This window comes from Leuresthes tenuis, unplaced genomic scaffold (assembly GCF_036924035.1).
Source record: "Leuresthes tenuis unplaced genomic scaffold, fLeuTen1.0.hap1 SCAF_20, whole genome shotgun sequence".
In the NCBI taxonomy this organism is placed as follows: domain Eukaryota; kingdom Metazoa; phylum Chordata; class Actinopteri; order Atheriniformes; family Atherinopsidae; genus Leuresthes; species Leuresthes tenuis.
The window spans coordinates 5580154-5594785 of NW_027325374.1; the positions used below are offsets into that span (position 1 = coordinate 5580154).

Below are 14632 nucleotides of genomic sequence, written 5' to 3' on the forward strand. Positions count from 1 at the left end.
TGGACAAAAGAGGTCATGGAACCTTTTCCCCTCCCAAACTATCATTCACAGGAGGAAAAAATGGAAAAAGAATGATTTACTTGGTAAACTTCCTGTTGAATTTTTGTGTTGTATTTCATTATGTACCACATTACTGACTTTCAGAAGATTTCCTGAAATGGTCTAAAATGACAAATGGACATATTGTTTATCATGAAGGTGTTTTTAAATTATGTATATTTTCTATCTTCTTTGTCTATTTATCAGATAGCATCAAATCAGGTTTCTTTTTCTGATGGGATTTGATATTGTTATGTTTAAATGCCTTTGTTAAGCGTCTCTTTTATTGTGTTTTTTTTTTACTTGTATATGTTTAACTTTATGCTGACTGCTTTCTTGAATATGTTCTAATACCTTATTAATAGTCTAAAGAAAATAGTTTAAATTCAAAAATACAATGCCTTATAGACACCTGCAACCTTTTTTAAAAAAATAGATGTTCTTTATTCTTTTATGTCCGTATTTTGCTTTATTTATCTTCTTCTCTCTACGAAATTGTATCTTTCTCAGTTTTTGTATACGAATCTAACAAAAGAAAAATATCAAACGTGCAGTGTTGGTTTGTAACCTGTGGGGGGCAGTATGGCGCCATTTTCCGTACAGATGGCAGTATGAGAAGAAGAAGAATTTGAGTAGTGGTGGGCGCGTTTGGTACCTGTTCTGGTGAACGCTGTTGAATTGTACTTAGCACGACCAGCAGGTATAGTGCAGCCCTGCGATTTTTATTACACCTGCATAAAGGTTTAGGATAATTATGTGACGTTGTTACTTGTTCATTTATGTGATTAAGTTTATGTTTAGGTGAGCTAGCAACCATTTAGCGTCCACATCTTGCAGGCTAGTTAGCTTGTTAGCAATAAAGAATATAAACAGTTCCAGCGTAAACAGCTTATAATTAGTATTATAATTCTATATAATACTTTATAACTAGTTTATAATTAGTACATATCTCCAGTCAAGCTGTTGGTGATGTCTGTCAGTGTGAACCAGCTGCTCAGATGTTGATGCCCGCTGCAGTGAGGCTTAGCGACTCTCCTCCTCTGTCCTTTGGAATAAAACGTCTTGTCATCATCCCAGCTGCCTGAGCCATGAGTGAGTTCAGGATCCACCACGACGTGAACGAGCTGCTCAGCCTGCTGCACGTGCGAGGAGGTGATGGAGCGGAGGGATACATAGACCTACTGCAGAAACACAGGACTCCTTATGTGACCACCACTGTTTCTGCTCATAGTGCCAAGGTGGGTTCCACACACGCCCATGAATGCGTTTTTTTCCAGGTGTGGGATGTAAAACCACTTCCATAAAAAAACAAAACTCTGTGTGAATCCTGAAAATGTACAGCAATCCACGTGCATTTGTGGTCATGTTGAAGAGTCCACAAAGACACAGAGTAAAAGCCCACAGACAAAAGTTAGTGTCCCTCAAATTAAGTCAGAGGTGCATAGTTTTAAGTTTCACAAACTTCTCTTGATTTGCTTTGTCAAGCCAAGAGATGCTGCCATTGCAGGGATTTTAGATTATTTATGCCCACGTTGTCCATGTTACTACTGCAGTTCATTAATGATGAAATGAAAAAACATTAATTTCTTCAGATTACTTGAGTTTTGGGGCTTTGACTGAAAACGCTCTGTCACTTCTTGACTTAAACCATGTCTCTGGAACAAGTTAAAGTTCCTCAGTATACCAGTCCCCTACTGGAGGTAGTACCTTTCATGCAGGGGATTTGAAGCCTGGTCTCCCACATGAAAGGTGGAAATCATACCACTACACTATCCAGTTCCCTTCGCCAGAACAGTCGAGTTGTCATGTGAATATAAATCAACCAACAGACAGAATATCACAGGGAGCAGAGCAGTTGTGGACATATTGAGATGATTTTATGGAAAACAAATGTGTTCCTGACTGTGTATGTTGTTGTCATAGCTGCTGTTGTATGACTTTCAGGTGAAATTGGCAGAATTCTCTAAAACTCCGGAAGACTTCTTGAGGAAGTATGAGGAGCTAAAGTCTAAAAATGTTCGCAACCTGGACCCTCTGTTGTATCTGCTGTCCAAACTCTGTGAGGATAAAGAGGTAATGCACAACACAAACGCACCCATTAATGTTGTAGGATGCTGAAAGCTTTGTTTTTGACCAGTCAGACCAGTCAGCTTTTTGCAGTTTTTTCTTGTGGAAGTCTTCAATTTAAACATGTTTAACTTCATGTTAAAAATACTTATTTCTTTGTAAAAATCACAGATTTAGAAGTGACAGGTGTGCAGCAAACGTTTACAAGATTTCAGTTATTCTCACTTTAGATGATGTTGCAAAAGAGTTTTCAGTTCGGTAAAAATTAAGCAGATGACCCTTAACCACCAACAGCAAAAAGGGATATTTGCGGCTCTATTTTTGTCCCATCTGGTCAGTAAATTTTCTGATTATTGATTATTTGTGAAATATTGCCTTAACAATTAAAGGTGATGAATTGAGACCTTTAAACGGTCTTAAAAACAAAAGCATCTGATACTATTTTGAAGTGATTTCATTCTTACTCGCCCAATAATTCAGGTTGCACGTGGGGGAGGTATTTGTAAAATTTGGCACAGTAAAGCTTTTAATCTTAAGCCATAAAATCAAGCCATGCTGAATGATTTTCAGCTATTGTGTGAGTGATTTGACTTGTAACAGAGCTCCTGAATAATGTGGAGCCACATTATTCTGCTAAATGTTGCACAGCTCCTGTCTTCTTTTCTCGTGTTTCATAGTGAAATTACCCACTATTTTCCAGGTTGCTTCAATATTGAAAGTATGATTCGCTTTACAGTTTTGAAGAGATAAAATACAACTTTTAAATGACAAACGAACACAAACGGCTGATGTCACTGATTTTAAAGAAATGTATGAAATGCATTATTTAAAAACAATGCAAAGATTTGATTATTTTCCATGTTTGAATGAATGATTTGATCTAAAGGTAACATGTTTGATGTTTGACTAGACGCTCCAGTCTCTGCAGCAGAATGCCAAAGAGAGGTCAGAGTCGTCTGTGAACACGAACTCCACAACAACTACCAGTTACACGCTGCCTCAAACCAGCACCAAGATGTCCATGCAGGAGCTGGATGAGCTGCGGAAGAAGCTCGGCAACGTGACGGCCAGCTCCAACGCTCCTCTGGTGAACATTTCTGACTCCTGTTGGTGTTGGTTCTCAGTCATCCAGGTCACAGTGAGGGCAACTGGGCTTCTTCTTCTTGGTTCTTGAAGACGTTTCATTTATCATCCAAAAGTCTTCTTCAGACTCCCACCAGCTAGTTTAAAACTGAAGAAGCTTCAGAAATAGAAACCCAGTTGCCCTTATTCAAGCTCTGATGATAACTGACTTTTAAGGTTTAAGGTTAACGTTGCTGTTGAAACATTGAAGCATGCTTTACTTTATTAGTTTATTTGAGATCTTGTACAGCTCAAACAGGAAACTCATTCACCTATTGGGTGAGTCTTGTAAAACATGTAGATGTCCAACAGCCCTCTTTTCCTACTGTTTTCAGCAGTCTGTGGTTTTGTGCAAAGCTGTTTAAACAGTGAACAAAGCTCCAGACTCCGGTCCAACCTTCGCTGAGATGAAAGAATAATCACAACAATACAAAATAACTCCAGAATTATTCAATATTTTCTCACTCAGATAGCACAGATGAGTCTAAATCAACACAATATAAGGTTGACCCACGTTATATCTGTTTAATCTGACCATAATTCTTTGGAAATGTGTCTGCAGCCTGCTGAGGTCACACGGAAGATGCTGAGGGACAAACACAACAAGAAGAACCCCACGCAGCCCAACCCGGTGTTTCCTAACTGGGTGTACGACCGCCCGGCTCTCCTCGGAGACTTCATCACCAGCCCCACGCCGGCAGCAGATCCAGCCGTGGCCATCGGTACACAGCAAATACATTTCCACACCTGCCTCTGCTGCGTGTGGCCTCAGTTTACTCATTCCTGATGTTGTCTGTGCTCAGGCACGCTGCCCCTGGCGACTCAGGAACAAGCTCTGGTGGAGGACCTGCTGTTCGTCCTGGTTGGGGTTGATGGTCGTGACATCACCGCCCAGCCTGTGCTGGGGAGGCAGAACCGCTCTTTCATAGTTGATGCCACTTTGGACATGTCTGTCAAAGAGCTTGTGAACAGAATATTGCCAGTAGCATCATATTACTCCACTATAACACGGTGAGGACTGATGTCAGGGTACCTCCAGGCTCCTGAGGGGGTTAAACTTTATTACTCCTAAAAGTGTATTATAGCTCTCTGTTGGCAAGAATGTCATTTCCAAACTGTTTATGTATGTGATTGTTCACAAAACTGTCAAATCTCAGTTACTAGTTATCCATTTCTTCACACATTTGCTGCTTCTTATCCAGTTAAAAGTCATTTTTAAAGATTAATTAATCATCTTATTGAGAATTATTGTGATATAGAGCGAGAAAAAGCGTCAGAAATGTCAGTCGCTCAACTGTTAAAGATTTTTAAACAGGACTTGTTTACAGTTTGGTCTGAAAACGTGAACCCTGCAGGAATAATAATTAGATGACATGTTTAACATCCAGGTTCATTGAGGAGAAGTCGTCCTTTGAGTACGGCCAGGTGAACCACGCCCTGACGGCGGCGATGAGGACCCTGATGAAGGAGTACCTGATCCTGGTCACGCAGCTGGAGCACCTCCAGCGGCAGGGCCTGCTGACCCTGCAGAAGCTCTGGTTCTACATCCAGCCCACCATGAGAACCATGGAGATACTGGCATCTATCGGTAGGAGGCCGACCATGACAACTGTGGCATTTCTAACCAGGTGTAGCGCATAATTTGCCTAATATCTGACAGAACTATCCCTGTTGTGGAACTGAGCCTCAAATTTACCTTCAAAGTCAAAATATCTGCTTATTTGTTTGCTCTGATGACAGGACAGCTGTACTTGATATACAGATAGAGCCTCTTAGAGCTGTTTCATGCATGAAACAAGCCTTTCACTTCCACGTCAGTTCTCCATCGTGCCTGTTAACACTCCCACTGACTGGAAATGTTTGGCTTTCTCTTAAGTGCTTCATAAATCTCTCAGTTCTTCAGTGTGGCTGAGTTCTTTGAGGTGGTTGCCTTTTTTGCTAAGAGGTTACCCAGGCTGCATATAGCACCCTCTGCTGGACCATGAAGCAAATTACATCTAACGGTATGACAAATTATGTTTTAGTTTCTGGCCTTTTAATCTCGTTTTAGTGTCTCTGATTATCAAAGGTTACAGAGATCATTGGTGAGGTTTTATGTAGCATACAGGTAATTATAATGCTGTTCTACAAGTTCACTGTCTGAGTTCTGTTTGAATTGAAACATGAGTTTATTTTCCTAAACTGAGGCTACGATCATCGTGTGGCTAATTAACTCCACACATGGCTAGAGACATTGCCAACAAATAGCCACAGTGGCTTTTAAGCTTTTAAACTTCAGAGAACCCTCAATTTGCCTCATATACTATGTACCTGAGACGGAAAGAAAGTAATCTCGGGATCACGAGTTGATTTGTTTCTTAAATCAAGATAACAAAGCGTTCTTTCTTGTAAGAACAAGTTGATTTATGTTGTTTTTGCAAGAAATTGGCCTTTTGTTTTGTCAAGATCACGACATGTTATAAGAAAATGAGGTTCCTTTCTGTATTACAGCATCAGCAATCTGGGCTCAGATGATTTATTTCCCTGAAAATAGTTCAGGGAACTTGGCCTGAGAGAAACTGAACATTAACAGAACTTCTCACAGAAACGCAGATCGAGTCGTCACTACATTAAAAAAACAGGCGGCTGATGCTTTCATTCACTCAAATAATAAATTGGTTTTTTTTTTGCAGCATCCTCAGTGGACAAAGGCGAGTGTATGGGTGGATCAACGCTGAGTCTTCTTCATGATCGAACCTTCAACTACACGGGGGACAGCCAGGCTCAGGAGCTGTGTCTCTACCTCACTAAAGCAGCCAGCGTCCCGTACTTTGAGATACTGGAGAAGTGGATCTACAGAGGAATCATCAGGGATCCATACAGGTTCAGCCGGGGTCTGATAATGATAAATGGTTTGAATAATTGTCATGAAGCTCACTCTTGTGGATATTTTGTCTGCACAGTGAGTTCATGGTGGAGGAGCACGAGCTGCAGAAGGAGAAGATTCAGGAGGACTACAACGACAAGTACTGGGACCAGAGATACACCATCGTACAGCATCGGATTCCCTCGTTTCTACAGAAAATGGCAGACAAGATATTAAGCACAGGTAAAAACGGAACAAAAGCACTTGAAAGAATTTTTAGACGGTGTGTTTAGAGATGTTTTTTTTCACAGGGAAATACCTCAATGTGGTGCGAGAGTGCGGGCGAGATGTGACGTGTCCTGATGCAAAGGAGGTGCTGTACACCCTGAAGGAGAGAGACTACGTGGAGCAGATAGAGAAGGCCTACAACTACGCCAGCAAGGTGCTGCTGGACTTCCTCATGGAGGAGAAGGAGCTGGTTTCACGGCTGAGGTGAATGGTTGTTTTTTATGATAAGTACCTGGAAAGATACCTGCAGGGATATCCTGGCTTTCTGAAGGTTTTTCAAAGTTTTTCTTAGGACATTTTCTGCTTTTTCACTCATTTTCTGTCCAGTCTGTACCTGATTATTTTCAGAAGAGTGTGTTTTTGTTTATTAAGCCACATAACTCTGACCTATAAATCATTTAAGAATAGGAAACACATAACAGACAACTTAGCAAAGAACCAATTTTAAATTGTCTCTTTAGACACTTTGTTACCTGCCTGTCACAAAGACACATCATTTGGTTCAGTTTCTTTAGATTCATTGGTTCAGAGTAATGGTGCAACTTTAAAGCTTGTTAGAATTGTACAAACTCTATTAGATTTTCACATAGCTGCTTTCTTTTCTTTTTTTTTGACAATATAAAACCAAAAAGGGAGCGACTCAAGAGTATGTTATACTCATCATATAGAGTATAGAATCTAAAGTAAAAGTAGGCTTAATCTTGACATCCAGCTACTAGAAAAGTGTGTCTGAGTGTGTTTTGTTTTGTTTTGCAATAGATCAATCAAGCACTACTTTTTGATGGACAAAGGAGATTTCTTTGTGCACTTCATGGACCTGACGGAGGAGGAGCTGAAGAAGCCGGTGGACGACATTGTTCCTCCGAGACTTGAAGCTCTCCTGGAGTTGGCTCTGAGGATGAGCACAGCCAACACGGACCCCTTCAAAGATGATCTAAAGGTGGGGGGAAGTAAGAGTGTACGTCTCTGTCCAGGACACCTTTTTATCCTGGAAAACCCAGTTCAGATTAAAAGAATAAAATGGCATCCAAACCATTACATGAGATTAAATGAACGTCGCATAAAGCAGCGATCTTTCAAAAAGAGCATCACGTCTTCTTCTGCATATTAAATAAATATAAAGGTTTCTGATTTAGGTTATTCCCTGTCCACTGTGCCCGATGAACGGAATCAGGTAACTGTAAAGGCCTCTGGTTTGTATTGGGACTGTATGTCTGCAGTGAAGAGGAGTCATCTTTTGGTGTTCAGCCCAATAGATGCAAACAATAATGTTGAGCTAATGAAAGCGTGTCTGTAAAATCTGTCCCTTCCACAGCTGTAGTGCTACATGACACAAAACACACTGAACTGATAGTTTACAATATGTGTAGCTCATTTCTGGACTCACATTTCAGTCGTACTTCTCCCAAAAAGCAAAACAAATGCGCAAACATACAGTCAAGATTATGCATTTTTCTCACTGTAACATTCAAGCAATTTATGAAAATGTTTGATGGTCGCACAAAAAAAACAAGCATTTAATGCTCTTTTCAAACGAGAGTCATTCCATGTGTAAAAAGAAGATAAAACAAGCACAGTACAGTGAGAGATGAGCCAAATGCAATGTGGAAAAGATCAGTTTGAAGATGTAAAAGATGCAAGAGTTTAAATCTCTGGAAGTTGATTGATTCCACATAAAATGTGGAAGCAGCTTTCCTAACTCTGGGGAAGAGAGAAAAGCTCTATCTGAGGATCTAAGCTGCCCAAGAGGGTCGTCTGAAGCCTTATAGACCAACAGCATTATTTAAAATCCCTTTATAATCATTAAGAGCAGGAGTGCAGTTTAAGTTTAACTTGTTGAAACAGAAAAATAAACTCATCAACAGAAACTCGAACTTTATAAACCAAATGAACGGAGAAACAAGAAGAAGCTCCGTCTTCATCAGTCCTGTCACTTCAGAAAAAATCTTGAACTCTTCAGCAGCTCCAACATGCATCCACTGCACCTTTACACTGTTTAACGGCTCATCCTCCTCTCCTCTCCGCACAGATCGACTTGATGCCTCATGATGTCATCACCCAGCTGCTGCGAGTGCTGGCCATCGAGACCAAACAAGAGAAGGCCATCATCAACGCCGACCCAACGGACATCGCCCTCAGCGGGCTGGAGGCCTTCTCCTTCGACTACATCGTCAAGTGGCCGCTCTCGCTCATCATCAACAGGTTCGGCAGTTCGTACCCGACTGTTTGGGTTTTATTTCAACAACAACAAACAGAACAATCTGCATCTTCTTGTTGATTCAGAATCTAAGAACTGAGATTAATGGTTGGTTAACTGGATTTAATAATCCCAGATTGTAACCCAGAAAAAGTTAAAAAACAAGGCATGCGTTAGAACACTTATAAGAACAGTCTGAAGTCTCACTTCAGAGCTGTTTAGCAAGAAATAAAACAAGTTAATGAAGCAATCGCATAATAGAATAATATGTATTTTAATTGTTGCTGTACAGCCTCTTGAAGATACATGTCTCAGCCTCTGTTAGCTGCAGGCAATGCATCTTCCAAACAGTAATAGATCCAAATAAATTGATAATGCTGAATATATTTTATTCCAAACAATAATAAAATGAATGAAGCATATCTCATGAACTGCTAATCACATGTTCCACCATGGAAAAGGGAAAGGAGGCCAAATGAAGATTACAGAGATGCTGACAGTTCCTGTCAAAGGCAGCTGCTGATTTGACCTAAAATAAGACATCACATCACAGCTAACTGGTCGGCTTGTGATGGGACATAAGGAGGCAGCTACATATATCGGCAACAAACTGGAACCGCTGCGTCTGCTGCTAACCGCTATCCCACCGAGGCTGAAATCCCGCCGGATGGGCCTGAAAAGGCAGCCGATGTTCACATCTCTGTGGTCAAACTTACATTTAAGTGTGCCTATATTGACAGTTTTATTATAGAGGTACTGGAGTGGTTTTGAGCAAACTAATATGTGCAGTTTGCAGCCTAAATGTAGAGAAACACGATCCAATTTTTGATCCAATTAATCTCATCTACATAAGTATCTAATGTACCTACATTTCCTTTACTTGAGATTTAATGTTAAGATAAAGTCATCCAGTATTTAGCCTTCCAGTCAAAGGTACCAAAAACCTACAAAAGGATAATCAATATGACATCTTTTGAACCATCTTTTAACATTTTTTAATGTTTAACGTCTGTATTTCCTGGATTTTAGATCAATGTTTTCCAACAGGCAGTGAAATCCAACATTTTCCACAACACATAGCGATTGACTGCTCAGTACGATGGTTTGTGCTGAGGGTGTAGGCTGCTCACTCTGCAGCAGACTGTCTCTCTGGCTCCCCTGGTTTGTCTAAACTACTATAAATAAGTAGGGGAGGGTGGGGTAAAATGAGCCCTTTAGTTTAAACATATGTGGTCCTCAAGATAATAGAAAATTAGGAAAAAGTCAAATGAAAGCCACTAACTAAATTTCAGAAAGTATCTCATCAGTTTATATTATCAGAATGAATCCGTGACAAAGAGTTTTAGAATAAATAAGGAAAGTAAGTAAAGGTCTGGGGATAAACTGGTCAACTGACCATCAAACTCAATCTAAATTTCATTTAAAACTAATTTAACCGTCTATTTTTTTTTCACAAATGGCTATATTTCTTTTTATTAAAGATAAATTAACAGAAAACCTGACAAAAAAACCTGAAAGTTTGTGTAAGCGACTAATTTAAGTTGCAGATTAATACACTTTTTATCATTGAGCGAGTGTTTATGCAACTTGAGTGAGAATGTGGGACAGAGTCGGAGTAAACAGCGTGTTGTTGGTAATGAAGGAACCAGTGTGGAGTCATAGGGTTTGATGACAAGAATAATGTGTTTGTTATCCAGGAAAGCGCTGACGAGGTACCAGATGTTATTCAGGCACATGTTTTACTGCAAACACGTCGAGCGGCTGCTTTGCAACGTGTGGATCAGCAACAAAGACTTCAGGCGCTACTCCTTACACTCTGCCAAATGGTGAGCTGCCATTTGAAGTGGATTTTGTTAAGTCTCAGGTAGAAAATGTCCTGACGCTCTGCTCGAATGACCTGTGCGCAGGTTTTCAGCGGCGTTCGCCCTGCGCCAGCGCATGCTCAACTTCGTGCAGAACATCCAGTACTACATGATGTTTGAGGTGATGGAACCGACCTGGCACGTCATGGAGAACAACCTGAAAACAGTGAGCGAATGCACCTGCACAGCAGGGAAGGGGAGGCGCTCGGGTTTTGGGTTTTTCGTGCTGAATGTGTCTGCTTCTCTTCTCCAGGCTTCAAACATCGACGACGTGCTCTGCCACCACACCAGCTTCCTGGACAACTGCCTGAAGGACTGCATGCTGACCAACCCAGAGCTGCTCAAGATCTTCTCCAAACTCATGTCCGTCTGCGTCATGTTTACAAACTGCATGCAGGTTTGTGGACGAGCTGAGGAGGATAAAGATGTTTAAATGTTGGGTTTTACAGTGTTTTATCAAACCCAAACCCTCTTAAGTCTCTTATCCTGTTTACAATTCATCCAGATAACCTAATTCATGCTTCGAAGGAAGACGTGAAACGCTGATTATTGATTTATTTTGATAATTGTGACACTGATGAAGCAGAAAATGCTAAGTCGTACTGTACTAAGGCACATAAAAGATTTTTGTTTGGGAAAAACTTAAGAGTTTGTCACTTATCAGAAACACAGATGAGTTTTTAGTTATTTATTAACAATCTAGAGAGATAAAGGTTGATAAGAGATTGTTTTACCCACATCTGGTTCTATGATTGCTTTATGATTTATGATTGATTTAACTAAACAGTTACACACACTAAACAGCTGTGTTCAGATGCTTAAGGACTGTGAGGCTGCTGATTCGTCCCCGAGCCACGGACCGGTACCGGGCCGCCCAAGAAATAATGAATTACTTTCTTTGTATTTATTATCTGAGTCTGAACAATCTTTTATTTTGAAAAATGACCGGATTCTCTCGGTTACATTTAACCCACAAGCTAGATGACCCATGGCTAAAATGGTCCTTGATAGACCAAATAATATCAGAATAAATCCAATGAATGTATTTCAAGGTCAACTGCTGTTTAAATCGGTCATTCTGGTTGTCAGTGACTGATCATCTGACCCCAAACACTAAATATCTCCAGACATGATTCTTCACGAGTCCCTCGCAGGTCACTTTCTACCGATGTGTGCTTTAGACATCCAAAATCAGACCAGCACAGCTTGATGATTGAAATATCGTGTACATTTTGATGACAGTTTCTTTTTCTTGATGGTTGTAGCGGTTCACGCAGAGCATGAGGTTGGAGCGCCTCTCTCTGGAGCAGGGAACGATGGACAGGCCTCCCACTCAGAGCGAACAGGCTGACGAGGCAGAGAAGAAGAGGCTGACCTCAAAGGTACTTATGACGTCTGAGACGCTCATATCTGAGCAGGTAGGCTGCATACGGTGGTGGGATTTACGTTTACCTCATTTCGAGTGCATTTGGGTTTTATTTACTAATTTATCTTTTTTAAATCCAAACATCGGTTTGTTTGGTGCAGATCTGGTTGCTATCAAACAGATCGACGTCGTTGGAAAAGTTATTTAAGCTGACTGTCATGTGCAAAAGCTTCCAGAAATGTTTGGTGTCCTTGAATGCAGCACCGTGAGCAGTTTTATTGATGAAACAACATGTCTGCGTTCCACCTCCCTCCCTCCACGCTGCTCCAGTTTTTAGCCGAACACGTGGACGTCCTCCAGTCCGACGCGAGCTTTGAAGCCACCATCAGCAAGTTCGACAGCAACTTCAGCATGCTGCTGCTGGACCTGCTGGACAAGCTGAGCATCTACAGCACCAACGACTGTGAACACAGCATGATCAGCATCATCTACAGGTACACACGCCAACTTCCCACCATTCATTTTCATATAAACGACACACAGGATGACTAGTTTAGATTCATGACGTGATAATATAACAGAGAGAGCATTTGGGAAGTCAGCACCTTCTTAGCAAGTGATGATTGACTTATTTTAAAAAAAAGAAAACATTGACATGACAAACATGAAGGCAGATTATTGCACACTTTGGATGATGGTTTATAATTTAAACATGAGCAGAAACAGCCAAAGACGAAGCATCACATGACTTTAGGTGGAAGTTTCCATTTTTGTGACATTCCCAGAAACACAAACAATCTCTCAAGGCTGCATACATTACTATTCCACTTTGCTTTCTTACTCTGGCTGCAGCTGGTTTTTTTGTAGTTGAAAAAACACGAGTTGAATGAGATATGTCGGGAATGCATTTGGGTAAATTTAATTAGATCTGGCACAAATGCCCACTTTGATTCAAGGATGCACTGATTTAAGAATTTAGTGGCTGTAATGTTTGGACGGTAGAAAGTTCCTCACTTAAGGATGGCATCAAGAAAGAAGGACCACGGTGTTTTTTCATTGGATAAACAGGTACATGTACAGTATTTACAGCACAACCTGGAGCCAGCCACTATACAAAGACACTGATATCGAGCATTGGAAACACAAACGGTGCACCAGACACAGGACTGCAATCCTTACCTTCAACACAGTTAACTTCAGCTGCTCGTTTCGTGCCTTGTCTTGTGCATTCCTACTGAACAACCAGGTGAAAGTGTTTCTGCTTTACAGAGGTTGCTCATTTAAAACGGTAAAGACGCCACAGAAGTGACGTATATTGTTGTTGCTGCCCTCATGTTCTTTTACTTTAATCCCAGTATGAAGCACTTAAGCATCACTTTGAATGTTACGCCCACAAGGAGTTATGGGACAGAATGATCTGCTTCTTTCTTTATTATAAAAGATGATCCAGTGTTCCCTGTTGAAAGAGATGATAAAGAAGCAGTGGAGCTCCATTATTGGTCATTATAAAGAATCTGAGATGCTATTTTCGTGTTTGCCACTGCATGACGAAAACTTCCTAAACACGCCTGTTCTGACCTCAGGAAACAAATTAGGAAGCAAAAAAGTAGTCTGACAATAATTCCATCTCCTGCATGACAATGATCCATTGAATAGGATCAGTTTTGTAAGAACTGGACAAGAATTTGACCTTAATCAGTGTTTGCCTGCATGCATGTATTTGGGAAAAACTCCTTAGCGTAACAGTGTGATAAAAAAGTATTTGCTGAACATCTGCAGTTTCAGTGCTGCAGACCCACATCACAGCTGAGTGTCAGTGTGGTCCAGACTAAGTCCTTAGATTCCTCCAGCCACCTTTCCTTAACCCAGTGAGATTATCCACAGAGGTCAAGGATAAGAGGTGAGGAAAAGAATCTTTGAGCGATCCGATCCTCAGGCCTTCCTCTGTGTGTACACACCTGTGGTCCACTCATGTTCGCTGAAGGCCTGAACAGCCTCATTATCTGTGTAAATGATTTCACAGGTTGGACTTCAACGGGTTCTACACCGAGCGCCTGGAGCGGATGGCCATAGAGCGCAGTCAGAAAGCAGCAGTGTAGCGTGTCGTTGGTGTGTGTCTAAACTGCCCCCCAGCAATAAAAGAAGCTCTCCTCATGCCTGTCCATTCTTCAAACTGCCCACATAACCTCAAAGAGCTGAGACCAGTGTGTACATTTTGTTCAATATTATGTACTCTATGAACTGTAGAAATGTGTGGAGCAGCATCATTTCATCGCCTCTGCTCTGAAAATGTAACTGTTGACACGCCTTATGGGTAACTTATTGTACCTGTACAGTGGAAATGTGTTTGTATTGAACCACATAATTAAAAACAGAACTTTACTGAACTGATTTGGACTCTTGACCTTTACTGTATACTGTTGTTGCTTTTCTCCAAACTAAACGCAATGAAACAAACAGCAGTCCTTCACTGGCTCTCAGGTGTAATATGAGCTTATTTGATATTCTAAAACTGAGTTAAGATATTATTTTTGGCTGCATTGTGTCTTGATACTTGCCAAGAATGTTTTGAAAACTAGTCAAACAGCCATAAACAGCTGTAGTCCTACAGGAAATGTAATGACTGACTTCAGAATAACAGCAAAAGATTACTTTCACATATCAAACCTTGATCAGTTCTTCTTCCACATTAAGATGTTATTTTACATAATGTAATATATGACATGAAGGAATAAAAACCAGCTAATCTTGATCTTAATTTTAATCTTAATTTGTTAAAGCTAAAACTAGATTTTTGAGATTCTTAATGCAGTAGAAATGTGTCTTTTGTTGTTATTGTTGTGTGT

General features: G+C 40.6%; 1 protein-coding gene across 1 annotated transcript; it reads left to right on the top strand.

Annotated features, from left to right (window-relative positions):
- The first annotated feature begins 642 nt into the window (after positions 1 to 642).
- Positions 643 to 14181, top strand: tubgcp2 (tubulin gamma complex component 2). The gene is made up of 18 exons (XM_072373339.1): positions 643 to 739; positions 1117 to 1277; positions 1984 to 2112; positions 3017 to 3193; positions 3791 to 3950; positions 4032 to 4239; positions 4617 to 4816; positions 5901 to 6090; positions 6171 to 6316; positions 6385 to 6565; positions 7121 to 7301; positions 8391 to 8563; positions 10256 to 10384; positions 10466 to 10586; positions 10674 to 10817; positions 11686 to 11802; positions 12117 to 12280; positions 13810 to 14181. Exons 2-18 carry the CDS (start codon positions 1128 to 1130, stop codon positions 13883 to 13885), a joined length of 2646 nt encoding a protein of 881 aa, XP_072229440.1. The 5' UTR covers positions 643 to 739; positions 1117 to 1127; the 3' UTR covers positions 13886 to 14181.
- The last annotated feature ends 451 nt before the right edge of the window (positions 14182 to 14632 follow it).